The 12,140-nt window shown below is 50.8% G+C and overlaps 1 protein-coding gene across 12 annotated transcripts in view; it reads left to right on the forward strand.

Annotated features, from left to right (window-relative positions):
• The window catches only part of GPR161 (G protein-coupled receptor 161), a gene marked incomplete at its 5' end in the record, with an annotated part of 64,228 nt that overhangs the window by 36,108 nt on the left and 15,980 nt on the right, over nucleotides 1–12,140 (forward strand). For all 12 annotated transcript variants that reach the window (XM_082437979.1, XM_082437973.1, XM_082437972.1 and 9 more), the window contains 2 exons: nucleotides 158–575; nucleotides 8,220–8,944. In XM_082437979.1, coding sequence (XP_082294105.1) covers nucleotides 158–575; nucleotides 8,220–8,944 — 1,143 coding nt within the window. The remainder of the gene's footprint in view (nucleotides 1–157; nucleotides 576–8,219; nucleotides 8,945–12,140) is intronic.

Below are 12,140 nucleotides of genomic sequence, written 5' to 3' on the forward strand. Positions count from 1 at the left end.
AGTCGCATAGAAAGTCGGTTGTAGAAAGCTGGCCACTTTTGTAGAGCTTGCATGGGGACGACCGGCTGGGTGACCTGGGGCCTCTGCAGCGCTTCTGTAAAGTGCACACGCTATGGACTGATGACTGCTCTCCTGTCTCTGGGTCTTGTCTTTCCAGTCGTCCAGCATGCTCTGCCCACCCCCCGCCGAGGCGCACTGACCATGAGCCTCAACTCCTCCCTCAGCCACAGGAAGGAGCTGAGTAACCTCACCGAGGAGGACGGTGGCCAAGGGGGCGGCGTCGTCACCGAGTTCATCGCCATTGTCGTCATCACCGTTTTCGTCTGCCTGGGCAACCTGGTAATCGTGGTCACCTTGTACAGGAAGTCCTACCTCCTCACCCTCAGCAACAAGTTCGTCTTCAGCCTGACCCTGTCCAACTTCCTGCTGTCCGTGCTGGTGCTGCCTTTCGTGGCGACCAGCTCCATTCGGAGGGAATGGGTCTTCGGTGTGGTCTGGTGCAACTTCTCGGCCCTCCTCTACCTGCTCGTCAGCTCGGCCAGCATGCTTACCCTCGGGGTCATCACCGTCGACCGGTAAGCTTGCATCGCACTCAGAGAATCGAAGGGTTTAGGAGTGTGGGCAAAGGGGGAACCTGAGAGATCATGTGGGCTGTGCCTTCCAAGCTGCCTCTGTTCCTCGGGAGGGTGTCGGGTCTGTGCTGGGGAGGGTGAGAAAGCAGAGTTCTGCCTCCTCTTCTATCCCCTCAACCAGAGCACCTCTGATTTTATCTGGTCTAGCTTGCATGTAGTTGGGGACTTCCCTGGTGGTCCAGTGGTTAAGACTCTGCGCTTCCACTGCAGGGGACGTGGGTTCGATCCCTGGTCGGGGAACTAAGATGCCACGTTTTGTGCAGCGTGGCCAAAAAATGAGAAAAACAAATTAGAAAAAAAAGTTCTAGAAAATTCTGCTTCTCAGTTGGTAGATGAGAAACAGAAGCCGAGGAAGGTGACGTGGCAGAGGAGGTATCAGATCCAGGTCTTCTGCAAAGTGCTGCCTGCTCTCTGTTGCTTTGGGTTGGGCCAGAGCTGGACCGGGGCAGCCGAAAGAGGAAGTACTCTCTATCCTCCACAGTGCAAGGGCCTGAACATCAGCTCAGACCTGGATGGAAGGAGAGCAGGGGAAGGGAAGGCAACTCAGGGAGTAAAGGTGGTGGCACCTGGGAGAGACAGTGTGTGCTTTAAAACATCTGGGCTGTCCCTTCTTGTGGCATAGCTGGCTCTAACAGTAAGGAGTAGCACTGCTGACGCCCCTCAGCTCTATCTAGAAGGTTCTTCCAGATTCCTGCGTTAGGCTGTCAGATTTAGTTGTGAAAGTCCTGCAGGCTTTGACAGCGAGTTTCCGACCCCTGGAGTCATCTTCTTTATTAGGATTTTGCCAATGGTCACTTCATTCACCCCAGGCAAGGGTTCAACTGTACAAGGGCAGAGGGGGGAGATTCAGATTCTCTGTGATTTATAGAATTGGGGAGGGAGTCAGGGAAAACACAGAGGGGTTCCCCAGGGCTGTCGTCACTGGGTGACACAAGTCCCCTGGCTCCCTTGGGATCGTCCATTTTTTGAGCCGATGAGTGGTGACTGGATGGTCCACCCAAGGTGCGGGCCTCCACTAGGGCCAAGGCCAGAATCCTTTCGGCTCTCTGCACCTGTTGGGGGGTTGGAGTGAAGGAAGCCATTGGTCAGAACTAATCAGGTGGCTTCTCCAAATATCTTCTTTCCCCCCAACAAAAAAAAAATAATACCCAAAATAGAAAGAGTACAATAAGAAATATTCATAATCCCACCAATCAGAAGCAATCACTGTTTACATTTTTTTTAGTATACTTGCCTCCAGGGATTTTTGGCCGCATGCAGTAAATTTAGAAAATAGGCTCAAGGCACATGGGGTTTTGTGACCTGCTTTTTCACTTAACAAGTGATTGTGAGCATTTTTCCCACCTGCAGATATCCCTGGAGAACATGATTTTTAATGGTTACATGGTATTCCGTCCTCTGGATGGACTGTAGTTTATTTTTACAGTCCCCTGTTAGCTTACTATTTTATATAGCACTTTGAGGAAGATGTATGTTTGTGGAATTGTGTTTTCAGTCACAGTAAACACACTGTCAAGATTCTTGATGTGTAAAAGGCAGGCTCCCCTTCAGAAGCTTGTACAGGTTATTACTTCAGCAGCCATTCATCAACGTCCTATCAAGACTGGTAATAAGCACTGCAAACATAAATGGAAGTCTGTTGGCAGTAGGATGGGATGGGAAATCACTACTTTTGGAATATCCCGTCTTGGGTCCTGTGGAAGGTGGAGTGGGGGCCAACAGCTCAGGAGCAGAGCGGTGGGGTCGGTTTTTAGGTGCCTCTCACAGAGCTGTGTATACATGGAGGCTCAGTAAGGAGAGGCAGCTCTCGGAGGCTGTATACTGCTTACTTGGATCTGAGGTCTCGATAAGTGAGAGTGAGAGTTCTCACCAGCAGGCATGACCGATTCTCAAATCATGCCATCAAAATGCATCAAACGAGAGAGCATTTGCCTCTTTCGATGCCTTACTCTTTCACGTCGGGAATATTTGCTGGGTGTCTACTCTGTGAAAGGCCCTGTGCTACATCCTCGGATGGTAGGATACAGCATGAGCAGGACACAGCCCTTGCCCACCAGGAGTTCACAGTTTCATGGCAGAGGCTGACCCGTGGGTGCTGACGTGAACACAAAGCAGAATTAAGCGCTATAACAGCTACCCTGGCTGCTTCTGATGGCAGGGCCTGCAGCGCTCCGGGGAAAAGGTGGCCTCTGAGCTAAGTCCTAACAGTGAATAGGATTGCAGGGGCCCTTCCGAATGAAGAAGCCGCCTCCATTTATTCATTTGATAAACAGTTATGGAGCACCTCACGTATGCCTGGCAAGGTGATTGGTGCTGGGAATGCGCAGCTGACGGAGATGAACAGACACGCTGAGGAGTTCACGGTGTTGGGATAGACATGTGGCCAGGTAATTTTAGGACCATGTGATGTGTACGTAGAGCCAGTGTGTTCAAGGTGCTGTGAGAACGCAGAGGAGGGAGCAAGGCCGGACGTGGTGAAAAAGCATGGCACGTGGGACACAGCTGGAGACCAGGGGAAACAGCTGGCCATGGAAGAGGCGACGCACGTGAACAAATTGGCGTCACAGGTCATCTCACTAGAGATTTGACCCAGGCACCCCAGACCCCACAGCCTGCTCCAGGGTCACCCAGAGACAGAGCCATGAGTCGAGAAAAGGCTTCTGCCTCTCCCTGTGATGACAAGTCACCAAGGCCTGGTTGTCTCTGGAAAATAGATCATTTCCCCCTGCAAGTGTAGCAAGATGGATTTGGCCATCACAGTACTTTGCCCAGATCTTTGACTATAATATATAGACTGCTGTAAAATTTGGTGTCTTCAAATATTTTCATGGCAGGTGCGATTAATTTTTTTTTATTATTGGTCATTCATGTAGCTAAAAATACAAATTGACTGGACCAGCGAATTGATCATGTGCGTATAAATGATCACCATCTGACCAGGATTTCAAACACCCCTTCCCCCTGTCCCCATTAATTTTAGGGAATTAAATTTACTTGATGTTAGTGATTTTGAAGGTTACATATTTGCCTTCTATGTTGGAAACCTAAAGATGTAGCTGTGTGTGTGTGTGTGTGTGTGTGAGAGAGAGAGAGAGAGAATGAGAAAGAGAGGGAGAAACAGAGAGAGAGAGGTGGAGGGGGTGGGGAGGAAGGAAGGGAGAATGAGAGGGAGGGAAACAGGCGAGAGGAGGCAGTAGTAAAAGATAAGTGAGGAGAGGGGAGAGAAGAATAAGAGAATGGGGGTGGAAGAAAGAGATGGGAACATCGTTAAGAAAGTCGAAAGTCGAAGAAAACAAGCGGGGGTGGGCATGATCGCTACTAACTAGAATGTGTTACGTGCTAGTCACCTGCCGGGCACTGCAGTATGCTGTGAACAAATGTTTATCCCAGCTAATCCTCACAATGACCCTATCAGTCCTCATTTTGCAGATGAGCCTATAGCGAGATTTTGCAAACTCGCCCAAGTCCACATGGCTGGTAAGTAACTCGCCCAGTTTCTGAGATGCTAAAGGCTGTGCTCTTAACCATCACACAATATGCAAAGTCAATTGTCAGTCAAATCCGACAACCAGTTCCTTTAGCTTAGGGTTTCTTGACCTCAGCACGACTGACCTATTGAACCGGATGATTCTTTGTTGTGATGAGCTGCCCTGTGTAGGATGTTAAGTGGCATCCCTGGCCTCTACTCACTAAATGACAGCAGCACCTCCCGGTTGTGACAACCCAAAATGTCTCCAGACGTTGCCACACGGCCCCAGTTAAGAACACTACCTAAAGGAATCTGTCAAACTGGTTGGCAGATGAGCCAAAAGAGTCCGTCCTGTAGCCCCGTGAAGAGAGAGCAAAGGCAGAGCATGAAAAGAATAGCTGGCTGGAGTGAAATTCACCATCGAGATGTCAGTGTCCTAAAGCAGCCTTGTGGAAACAGGTCCAGGTGGGGAACATCATTCGACCTGGGAAGATTTTCACTGTGAATAAGTCCAACATGGTCACCTCTGGCTTAGCTTCAGGTCCTGTTAAGACATTTCTCATGTTTTCATTCCACACCAGCGTGGATGAAACTCCAGCTCTAAAAATAGTATTTTATTTTATTTTTTAATATATTTATTTATTTGGCTGTGTTGGGTCTTCGTTTCTGTGCGAGGGCTTTCTCTAGTTGCGGCAAGCGGGGGCCACGCTTCATCGCGGTGCGCGGGCCTCTCACTGTCGCGGCCTCTCTTGTTGCGGAGCACAGGCTCCAGACGCGCAGGCTCAGTAGTTGTGGCTCACAGGCCCAGTTGCTCCGCGGCATGTGGGATCTTCCCAGACCAGGGCTCGAACCCGTGTTCCCTGCATTGGCAGGTGGATTCTCAACCACTGCGCCACCAGGGAAGCCCCTAAAAATAGTATTTTAAATGAAAGTAGCTAACACTATGGGATGGTTAGTTATAGTACAGCCAGGAGATTTTTCAACGTTAAGTTAACGTGTTCACTCCAAGGTAGCTGTAGTTGGCTTAGATTTTGTTCATGTTTTTGGTGAAGTCATCTTATTAAAAACAGGGGTCGTTATCTAAGTGGGTGATCTCATGGCAGGAGAGCTAAGCATTGGAGCCCCTACGGGCATTACCACTTTGAAGTTACACGTGACATCACGAAAAGCTCTTTGGGGACCAAGGGTGGTGCTTGGGCTCCTGTCTAAAAATGAGTTGTTGGAGAAAAGATCGAGAGCTTCAGAAGACAGCTAGGAGTACGGAAAACAAAGGAAAACCCCTCCGTTTTGGCCTGTATTAACCTGCAGGGAATAGGGAGTTGCTTTTATTCTATATTTTCCTTTGAACCTGCAACTAGGCCTAAATGAGGCTTAAGTTTAAAAAATGAAGTTTCAAATCTATGAAACCCATTAAAAAAATTCTTTTTGTGGACAGATGTTGGCATGTTTATATCTTGATAAAGGTGTAGATTTGAGCATTGCAATGTATATACATTTAGCCAAAAAAACCCTAAAACCAAAGCAACCCCTGGAGGGTGCGGATATATACAGGCAGCACTCTGGCCTCTGGGGGCTTCTTCTGATTGTAGGAGACTGACCTCTCAGCAGCCAGCACCAACCCTGTGCCCGGGCGTCCCGATGGGCCTCCGGACTCAGTTGGGAGAAATCACTGTCACGTCCCACAGGAACTGCTGGTGCCCAGAACCTCAGACAGTGAGTGATATAAATACCACTTGTTACAATAAAGAAGTTTTGCCATTGAATAATAATACTGACCGGTGTTGTGAGTAGCCAGAAGTCTATATTGCAGAGGACAGCTGATTCGTCGTAATGATTTTGATGACTGGTTGAACGTGGCTGGTCAGAGGAGCCGGGACGGCTTATATTCCCCAGGCCTGGCCTCCCACGCCTACCTGTACACTCGCGCCTGAAGTGTTGCCTGAGGTCAGAGGGCCTGCACGAGTTTTAAATGGGCAGAGGAAAGTAGAAATATCCGCCTTGTTTCTTTTTAAAAGTGAAGAAAACCTTCCTGGAAGTGCCCCCAGTCCCACCCCAGCAAACTCCCCTCACATTTCATTTGCCAGATGATGTCACACAGGTCAGCACCTCAGCTGGTCACCTGGCAAGGGAGGGGATACCACCAGCATGGCCTGATTCATCCCCTGGTGCTTAGAAGGGCCCAGTGTCCCCTGTGGTCACAGCAGTTTTGCAGGAGCAAGATGCGGATTCTGTCTTCAGGAAGGAAGGGGGAAAGGTCAGTGCACAATGTCCCAGCTCTGCCCCACCTGCCATCTAAAGGGAGGCCCCATCCAGCGCTTGCCCCCCACTCTAGCCCATTCTGTCCTTGGAGCAGATCTATGCCAGAGGTTCTGTGATTCCCATCTTCCTGGTGAAGGAACTGAAGCTCTGAGAGGTTAGATCCGCTACCCAAGGTCACACAGCTAGTGGACAGCAGAGGCGCCGTCTGAACCCAGGGATTGCCAGCTCCAAAGGCATGCTGCTTTCACGGGGCTGCACGGCCCTTGCAAGATGCGAACCCAGATGTCAGCATAAGACAGGAATTGCTCTACCGCAGGCTCTGCGCAGGGGTTCTGTAATCCATACCATAATCACGGCGGTTTCCTCTCATCACGCTCCACGCTCAGAAACACTCCTTCCAGGCTAGACCTTGGTGGGGCCTCGAGGCTTGAGACCAGCAGTCGCCGTCTTGCCTCTGATTTGGAAGGCCCTTCATACAGGGTATAGCCTGAGGGGACAGCCCCTCCATGAGAGTCTGCCCCAGGCAGCAGGTGGTGATTCGGGCCATGGCCCCTGTCCCTGAGCTCTAGTGCCCAGGGGTGACTCAGGAAGGTCCTCAGGGTGGCCATCCCTGTCCCGCCACACGTCGCCCTCACGCAGAAGCCCCATCATTAAAGAACATTTCCTTTGGATGAAATGTCCGGGTGGGGAGGCTGGTGGTTTGCTTTCAACCCCATGGTCTAAATCCTCCCACCCACTCCAGTTAAAGGGTCAGAGCTCAGCTGGCTGGCAAGGCTGGGCTCGCGCCGGCCCCCTGGCTCCTCTTCTCCCTGCGCACCATCGCCCCGCGCCTGCCTGGGTGAGCTACAGGCAGCTTCCTCGTTTAGCCGGTGCTCAGGTACATCTCCGTGTCTCGCCAAGCCTGGCGTCCTGCCTCAGCTGTGCCTGGGCCAGTGCCTCTGATCTTTCAAGACCTGAGTTTGTGTGCCGTCTGGTCCAGGAAGTCCGCCCTGACCCTGCAGTCTGGATCCGATGCCCCGTCACTACGAATCAGTTGCTCTCCAGGCCTCTCTCCTTCTGCACAGAGCTGAGGGGTTAGGAACCAGCCCTGGTCTGTGGACTCCGGAACGAGACGGTTTGCAGGGAATTGCTGGCATGTGCGCTGGAGACTGTAGAGTCGGGTTGCCTGGGTTTTTATCTTGTCTCTTCCCCTTCCTTATCTAGAGCAGATTATTTATCCTTTCTCTGCTGCTAAGATGAGGATAATGATAATGCCAGTCCCTCTGGAGACGTGTTGTGAGGGTTAAATATAACCCTTTCTGCTCCAGGGCCTCGTACGCTGCTTGTGTGTCTGTCTCCCCCTGCATCTTTTTACCTGTATTTCCGGTGCACAGCACAGGGCTTGGCATGTGGCAGGCCTTCAGTAAACGTTCACTGAACGAATGTACCCCATAATCCTTAGATGTTCTTCTGGTTTCTGAGGACCCTCTGAAAACGGATCTAAAAAGATTACTGTCAGAAACACAGGAGTGATCTGGCTTGATGCATGGTCCCTTAGAACTCCTGTAGATGCCTGAAGACTCACCACACCCCCAAATACGAGTGGGCTCTGGAAGCAGGGCCGCCTTAGCTCTGTGCTCTCCCTGGTGTCCAGCCGTTCTCCGGTGAAGAGTTCCACGGAGCTGTGTGACATGGCCAGTCTGTGACGTGTCCGGGGAAGGTTGAGAGAAGGTGCTACTTTCAGAAGCATTCACCCCGTGGCAGTGTTGAATGAGAGAAATCCAGCAGAGCTCGCCACCTGGGAGAGCAGTGGGTGCCCCTCCTGGTGTGTCTTCTCTGTTTTGACTCCTCTCCCTCACCTGCCTCCATTCTTCTTCTAGCTACTATGCCGTCCTGTACCCCATGGTGTACCCCATGAAGATCACAGGCAACCGGGCCGTGGTGGCGCTTGCTTACATCTGGCTTCACTCCCTCGTCGGCTGCCTGCCACCTCTATTTGGTTGGTCATCGGTGGAGTTTGACGAGTTCAAGTGGATGTGTGTGGCCGCGTGGCACCGGGAGCCTGGCTATACCGCCTTCTGGCAGATCTGGTGTGCCCTGTTCCCCTTCCTGGTCATGCTGGTGTGCTATGGCTTCATCTTCCGCGTGGCCAGGGTCAAGGCACGCAAGGTGCACTGTGGCACCGTGGTCCTTGTGGAGGAGGACGTGCACAGGAACGGGAGGAAGAACTCCAGCACCTCCACCTCTTCCTCGGGCAGTAGGAAGAACGCCTTTCAGGGCGTGGTCTATTCGGCCAACCAGTGCAAAGCGCTCATCACCATCCTGGTGGTCATTGGTGCCTTCATGGTCACCTGGGGCCCCTACATGGTTGTCATCACCTCTGAGGCCCTCTGGGGGAAGAACTATGTCTCCCCAACCCTGGAGACCTGGGCCACTTGGCTGTCCTTTACCAGTGCCATCTGCCACCCCCTGATCTATGGACTCTGGAACAAGACGGTTCGCAAGGAACTACTGGGCATGTGCTTTGGGGATCGGTATTACCGGGAACCGTTTGTGCAGCGGCAGAGGACTTCCAGGCTCTTCAGCATTTCCAACAGGATCACAGGTAACTTGGGAACTTGGCAGGGAAGGGATGCCCACCCTCAGGCAGGTGTAGCCTGTGGTCCTGCAGGCGCTCGGGCAGGTTGATGGGCGAGGTCTCAGACTGACTGCTGCTTCAGGGCTTAAAACACAGGTTTCCTTTGGGGAAGGAACATCCCAGAGTGTCCACTGTGATTCCCAAGCAGATTTTCTGAGCTCGGCACTTCAAGGCAGGGTGCACCAGAGTTCAGAAATCCGTGTTCTGTGACCGCAGCCATGGCCCGCTGGCCTGGAGAGTATATTGATAGATACTTCTATCTAGAGAAAAAAGAACCCAAGCACTGGACCAGGCTACCTTCACCTTTCAGTGTTCCTTGAAGGCAGGGTTCTCTTTAAAGCACTTCCTCCCCATGTCAGCTGCCCCTCCTGAACATACTCTGTCTTGGGCCTTTCCTCACAGGTCAGTGGTTTCCTCGTATTGGCCCTAATAATTCAGGATGTGTCGATGGCGGACCTCCACTCCCTCATTGAAATGCCACTATCTGGTGTGTGTAAAGCTGCTCCTCCGTCTGATAATTGATTTCGGAGCTAACAGTTTCTGGACATGATCCCATCCCCTTTGATGAGACCCAGAGGAATTACTCTCGGGATAGATTGGTTTTTTTTTTAGTTGGGGATAGATTTTTTTTTTTAAACCTTTTTCTTTTGAGATAATTTTAGACTCAGTGAAGAGTTGGGAAAACAGTACAGAGAATACCCATCCACCCAGCTTCTCCTAGTGCTAACATCTTGCCTAACCGTAGCACAGCTATCAAACCTAAGACATTGCCAGGGGTGCAGTGCTATTAACAACTACACACTTGACTCAGATTTCACCCATTTTCCCATTGATGTCCTTTTTTCTGTTCCAGGATCCAGTTCAGGATCGCACGTTGTATTCAGTTGTCACATCTCCCTTGTCTTCTTCAGTTTTTGACAAGTCTTTTTTTTTTTTTTCCTTGTCTTCCATGACTTGACACTTTTTGTAGAGTCCTGATTGGGGATTTTGTAGAAGGCCCCTCAATTTGCATGTAGCTCATGTGTTCTCAGGGTCACAATGAGGTGTAATACCTTTTTGGCAGGCAGGCTGGGCGGGTGATGTATTCTTCCTAATGAGCATGCCAGGGGCACATATGTCAGTAGGTCTTCTTACTAGCTAGTTTTTACTCTGATCTCTCGGTTGATGTCTTAGCTTGGGCTGCTACAACAAACTACCGTAGACTGCATGGCTTAAACCACAGCCATTCATTTTTTCAGAGTTCAGGAGGCTGGAAGTCTGAGGTCAGGGGGGCAACATGGTTGGGTTCTGGTAAGGACCCTCTTCCAGGCTGTCCTTTTGCTGTGTCCTCCCGTGGCGGAGGGCTGGGGAGAGGGACAGGAGAGAGCAAGCTCTCTGGTCTCCTCTTATAAGCACCCCACCCTCATGACCTCTTCTAAACCTCAGTACCTTCGCAAGGACCCACCTCTGAATACCATCACACTGGGGGTTAGGGCTTCAGTGTATGAATTTGGTGGAGAGTACATTCAGTCCCTACAGTTAAGGTGGCGTCTGCCAAGGTTTCCCCACTGTAAATTCACTGTTTTTTCCATTGTCATTAATAAGTACAACACAGGAGGTATTTTGAGGCTCCCACTGTTTGTAGCATGCACTGGTGGATCTTGCCCCTGCAGTTATGACTGTGTTGTTTGAGGGAGACTGTCGTCTGGACAGGCTGTTGGAAGAGAGACTCTGAGGGCACTTATCAGATCATATTCAAGGAAAGCGCCAGTTCAGACTGCAGTTCTAGTCTCTTGCCAGATGACTCTGGGCAACTCCCGCTGCTGGAGATAATTTTTCCTCCTCAGGAAATAGGTCTTCCACCTACCCTCTCGAGAGTGGAAAGAAATAACAACTCTTAATTATCATGAATATTCAGTGGTAGTGATGAGAGGAGTCTTTTCCATGTGGCAATTAAACAAACCAATGTCACTGATTTATCTCAGGGACTGATGGAGTGTTCCTTCTTGAGAAAGGAAGGAATTCTGGGACTTTTTATTTTGACTATAGGAGAAAAAAAATCTCTCAGGACCCCAGTATTTTAAATTCCTGAAATGCCCACCCCCTGCCACTGGCCAGACCATGATTCCAAGTGTGACTTGTGAGGCAGGAGGAGTGCATTCAGGGCTTGGTTTCATTTCACTGATTAACTTATTTGTTCAGATTTTGTAAAATCACTTACCTTCTGGGCAAAAAAATAAAAATAAAAGAAACATTAAATGTTTTCGATTCCAATGAAGTTAAGAATGAGGAGGGGAAAAAAATGAGGAAGGAGAATGGAGGAGGAGAGGGTAGATAGAACAGAAAGAAACATCTGCTTTGGGGGGCCAAGATTGTCCATGCAGGCCACTTGAGATGATCCTGGAAGAGTTTTTGAGGCTGTGAGAACAGGCGGAAAACACCAGCTGTGGTTGGGTTGGCAAGTCTAAGGCAGTGAGAAGTCTCCTCACTGAGGGAAAAGCAGTCTTGTGGGATGTGTCTGGGCTGAAGAGCGTGTGGGATGATGGGTTCTGAGTTTCAGGCCTTGCCCCTGAATGGGAGCTGGGGGCACCCCTGCTTCCTCTTCCCGGGATGTCCTGACTTCAGGAGGTGGGCAGCAGCAGCAGCAGGAGTGTTGGAAAGAGAGCAGAATGCAGTGCCCACCCCAGCTCCGTGCCCTGCTCCAGCCATGCCAGGAATGCCCACGGCCTTTCTGGTCAGGAGGGAGAACTCTGCCCTCCACCTCGCATCCCTGGTCCCTCTGGCTGAGGGACTGGGGGCTGCGACCGGACCCTGGTCTGGCGCCCTCTGTGGGCATGACTTGCATCTGCAGCAGACGCCTAAACCCCAGTGGGCTTTCCCTGCCCCAGCCTGCTTCAAGCCACCTCCCTCCCACTCAGAGAATGCACGTGCTCTCCTGTGAGCACAGAGAAAGAAGGATGGTAAGATTGGTTCCAAAGCCAGCAAGAAAAGGCTCGGAGGCCCTGTCTCGCTTTTGTTCCTCTCCGTTTGCATAGGCATCTGCAAAGTTTTCACCAAAGGATTCAGTACATGGAATTATAAACTTTCCTAACAGTGCTTGTGAGCACAGGGGCAGTGAAGTGGCATTCCACACACACCTGGAGCTTTCCTACTGACTCTGGGATGCGAGGAGTTTTACACGTGC

The sequence above is a fragment of the Balaenoptera physalus genome, assembly GCF_965194825.1.
Source record: "Balaenoptera physalus genome assembly, chromosome: 1".
NCBI lineage: Eukaryota > Metazoa > Chordata > Mammalia > Artiodactyla > Balaenopteridae > Balaenoptera > Balaenoptera physalus.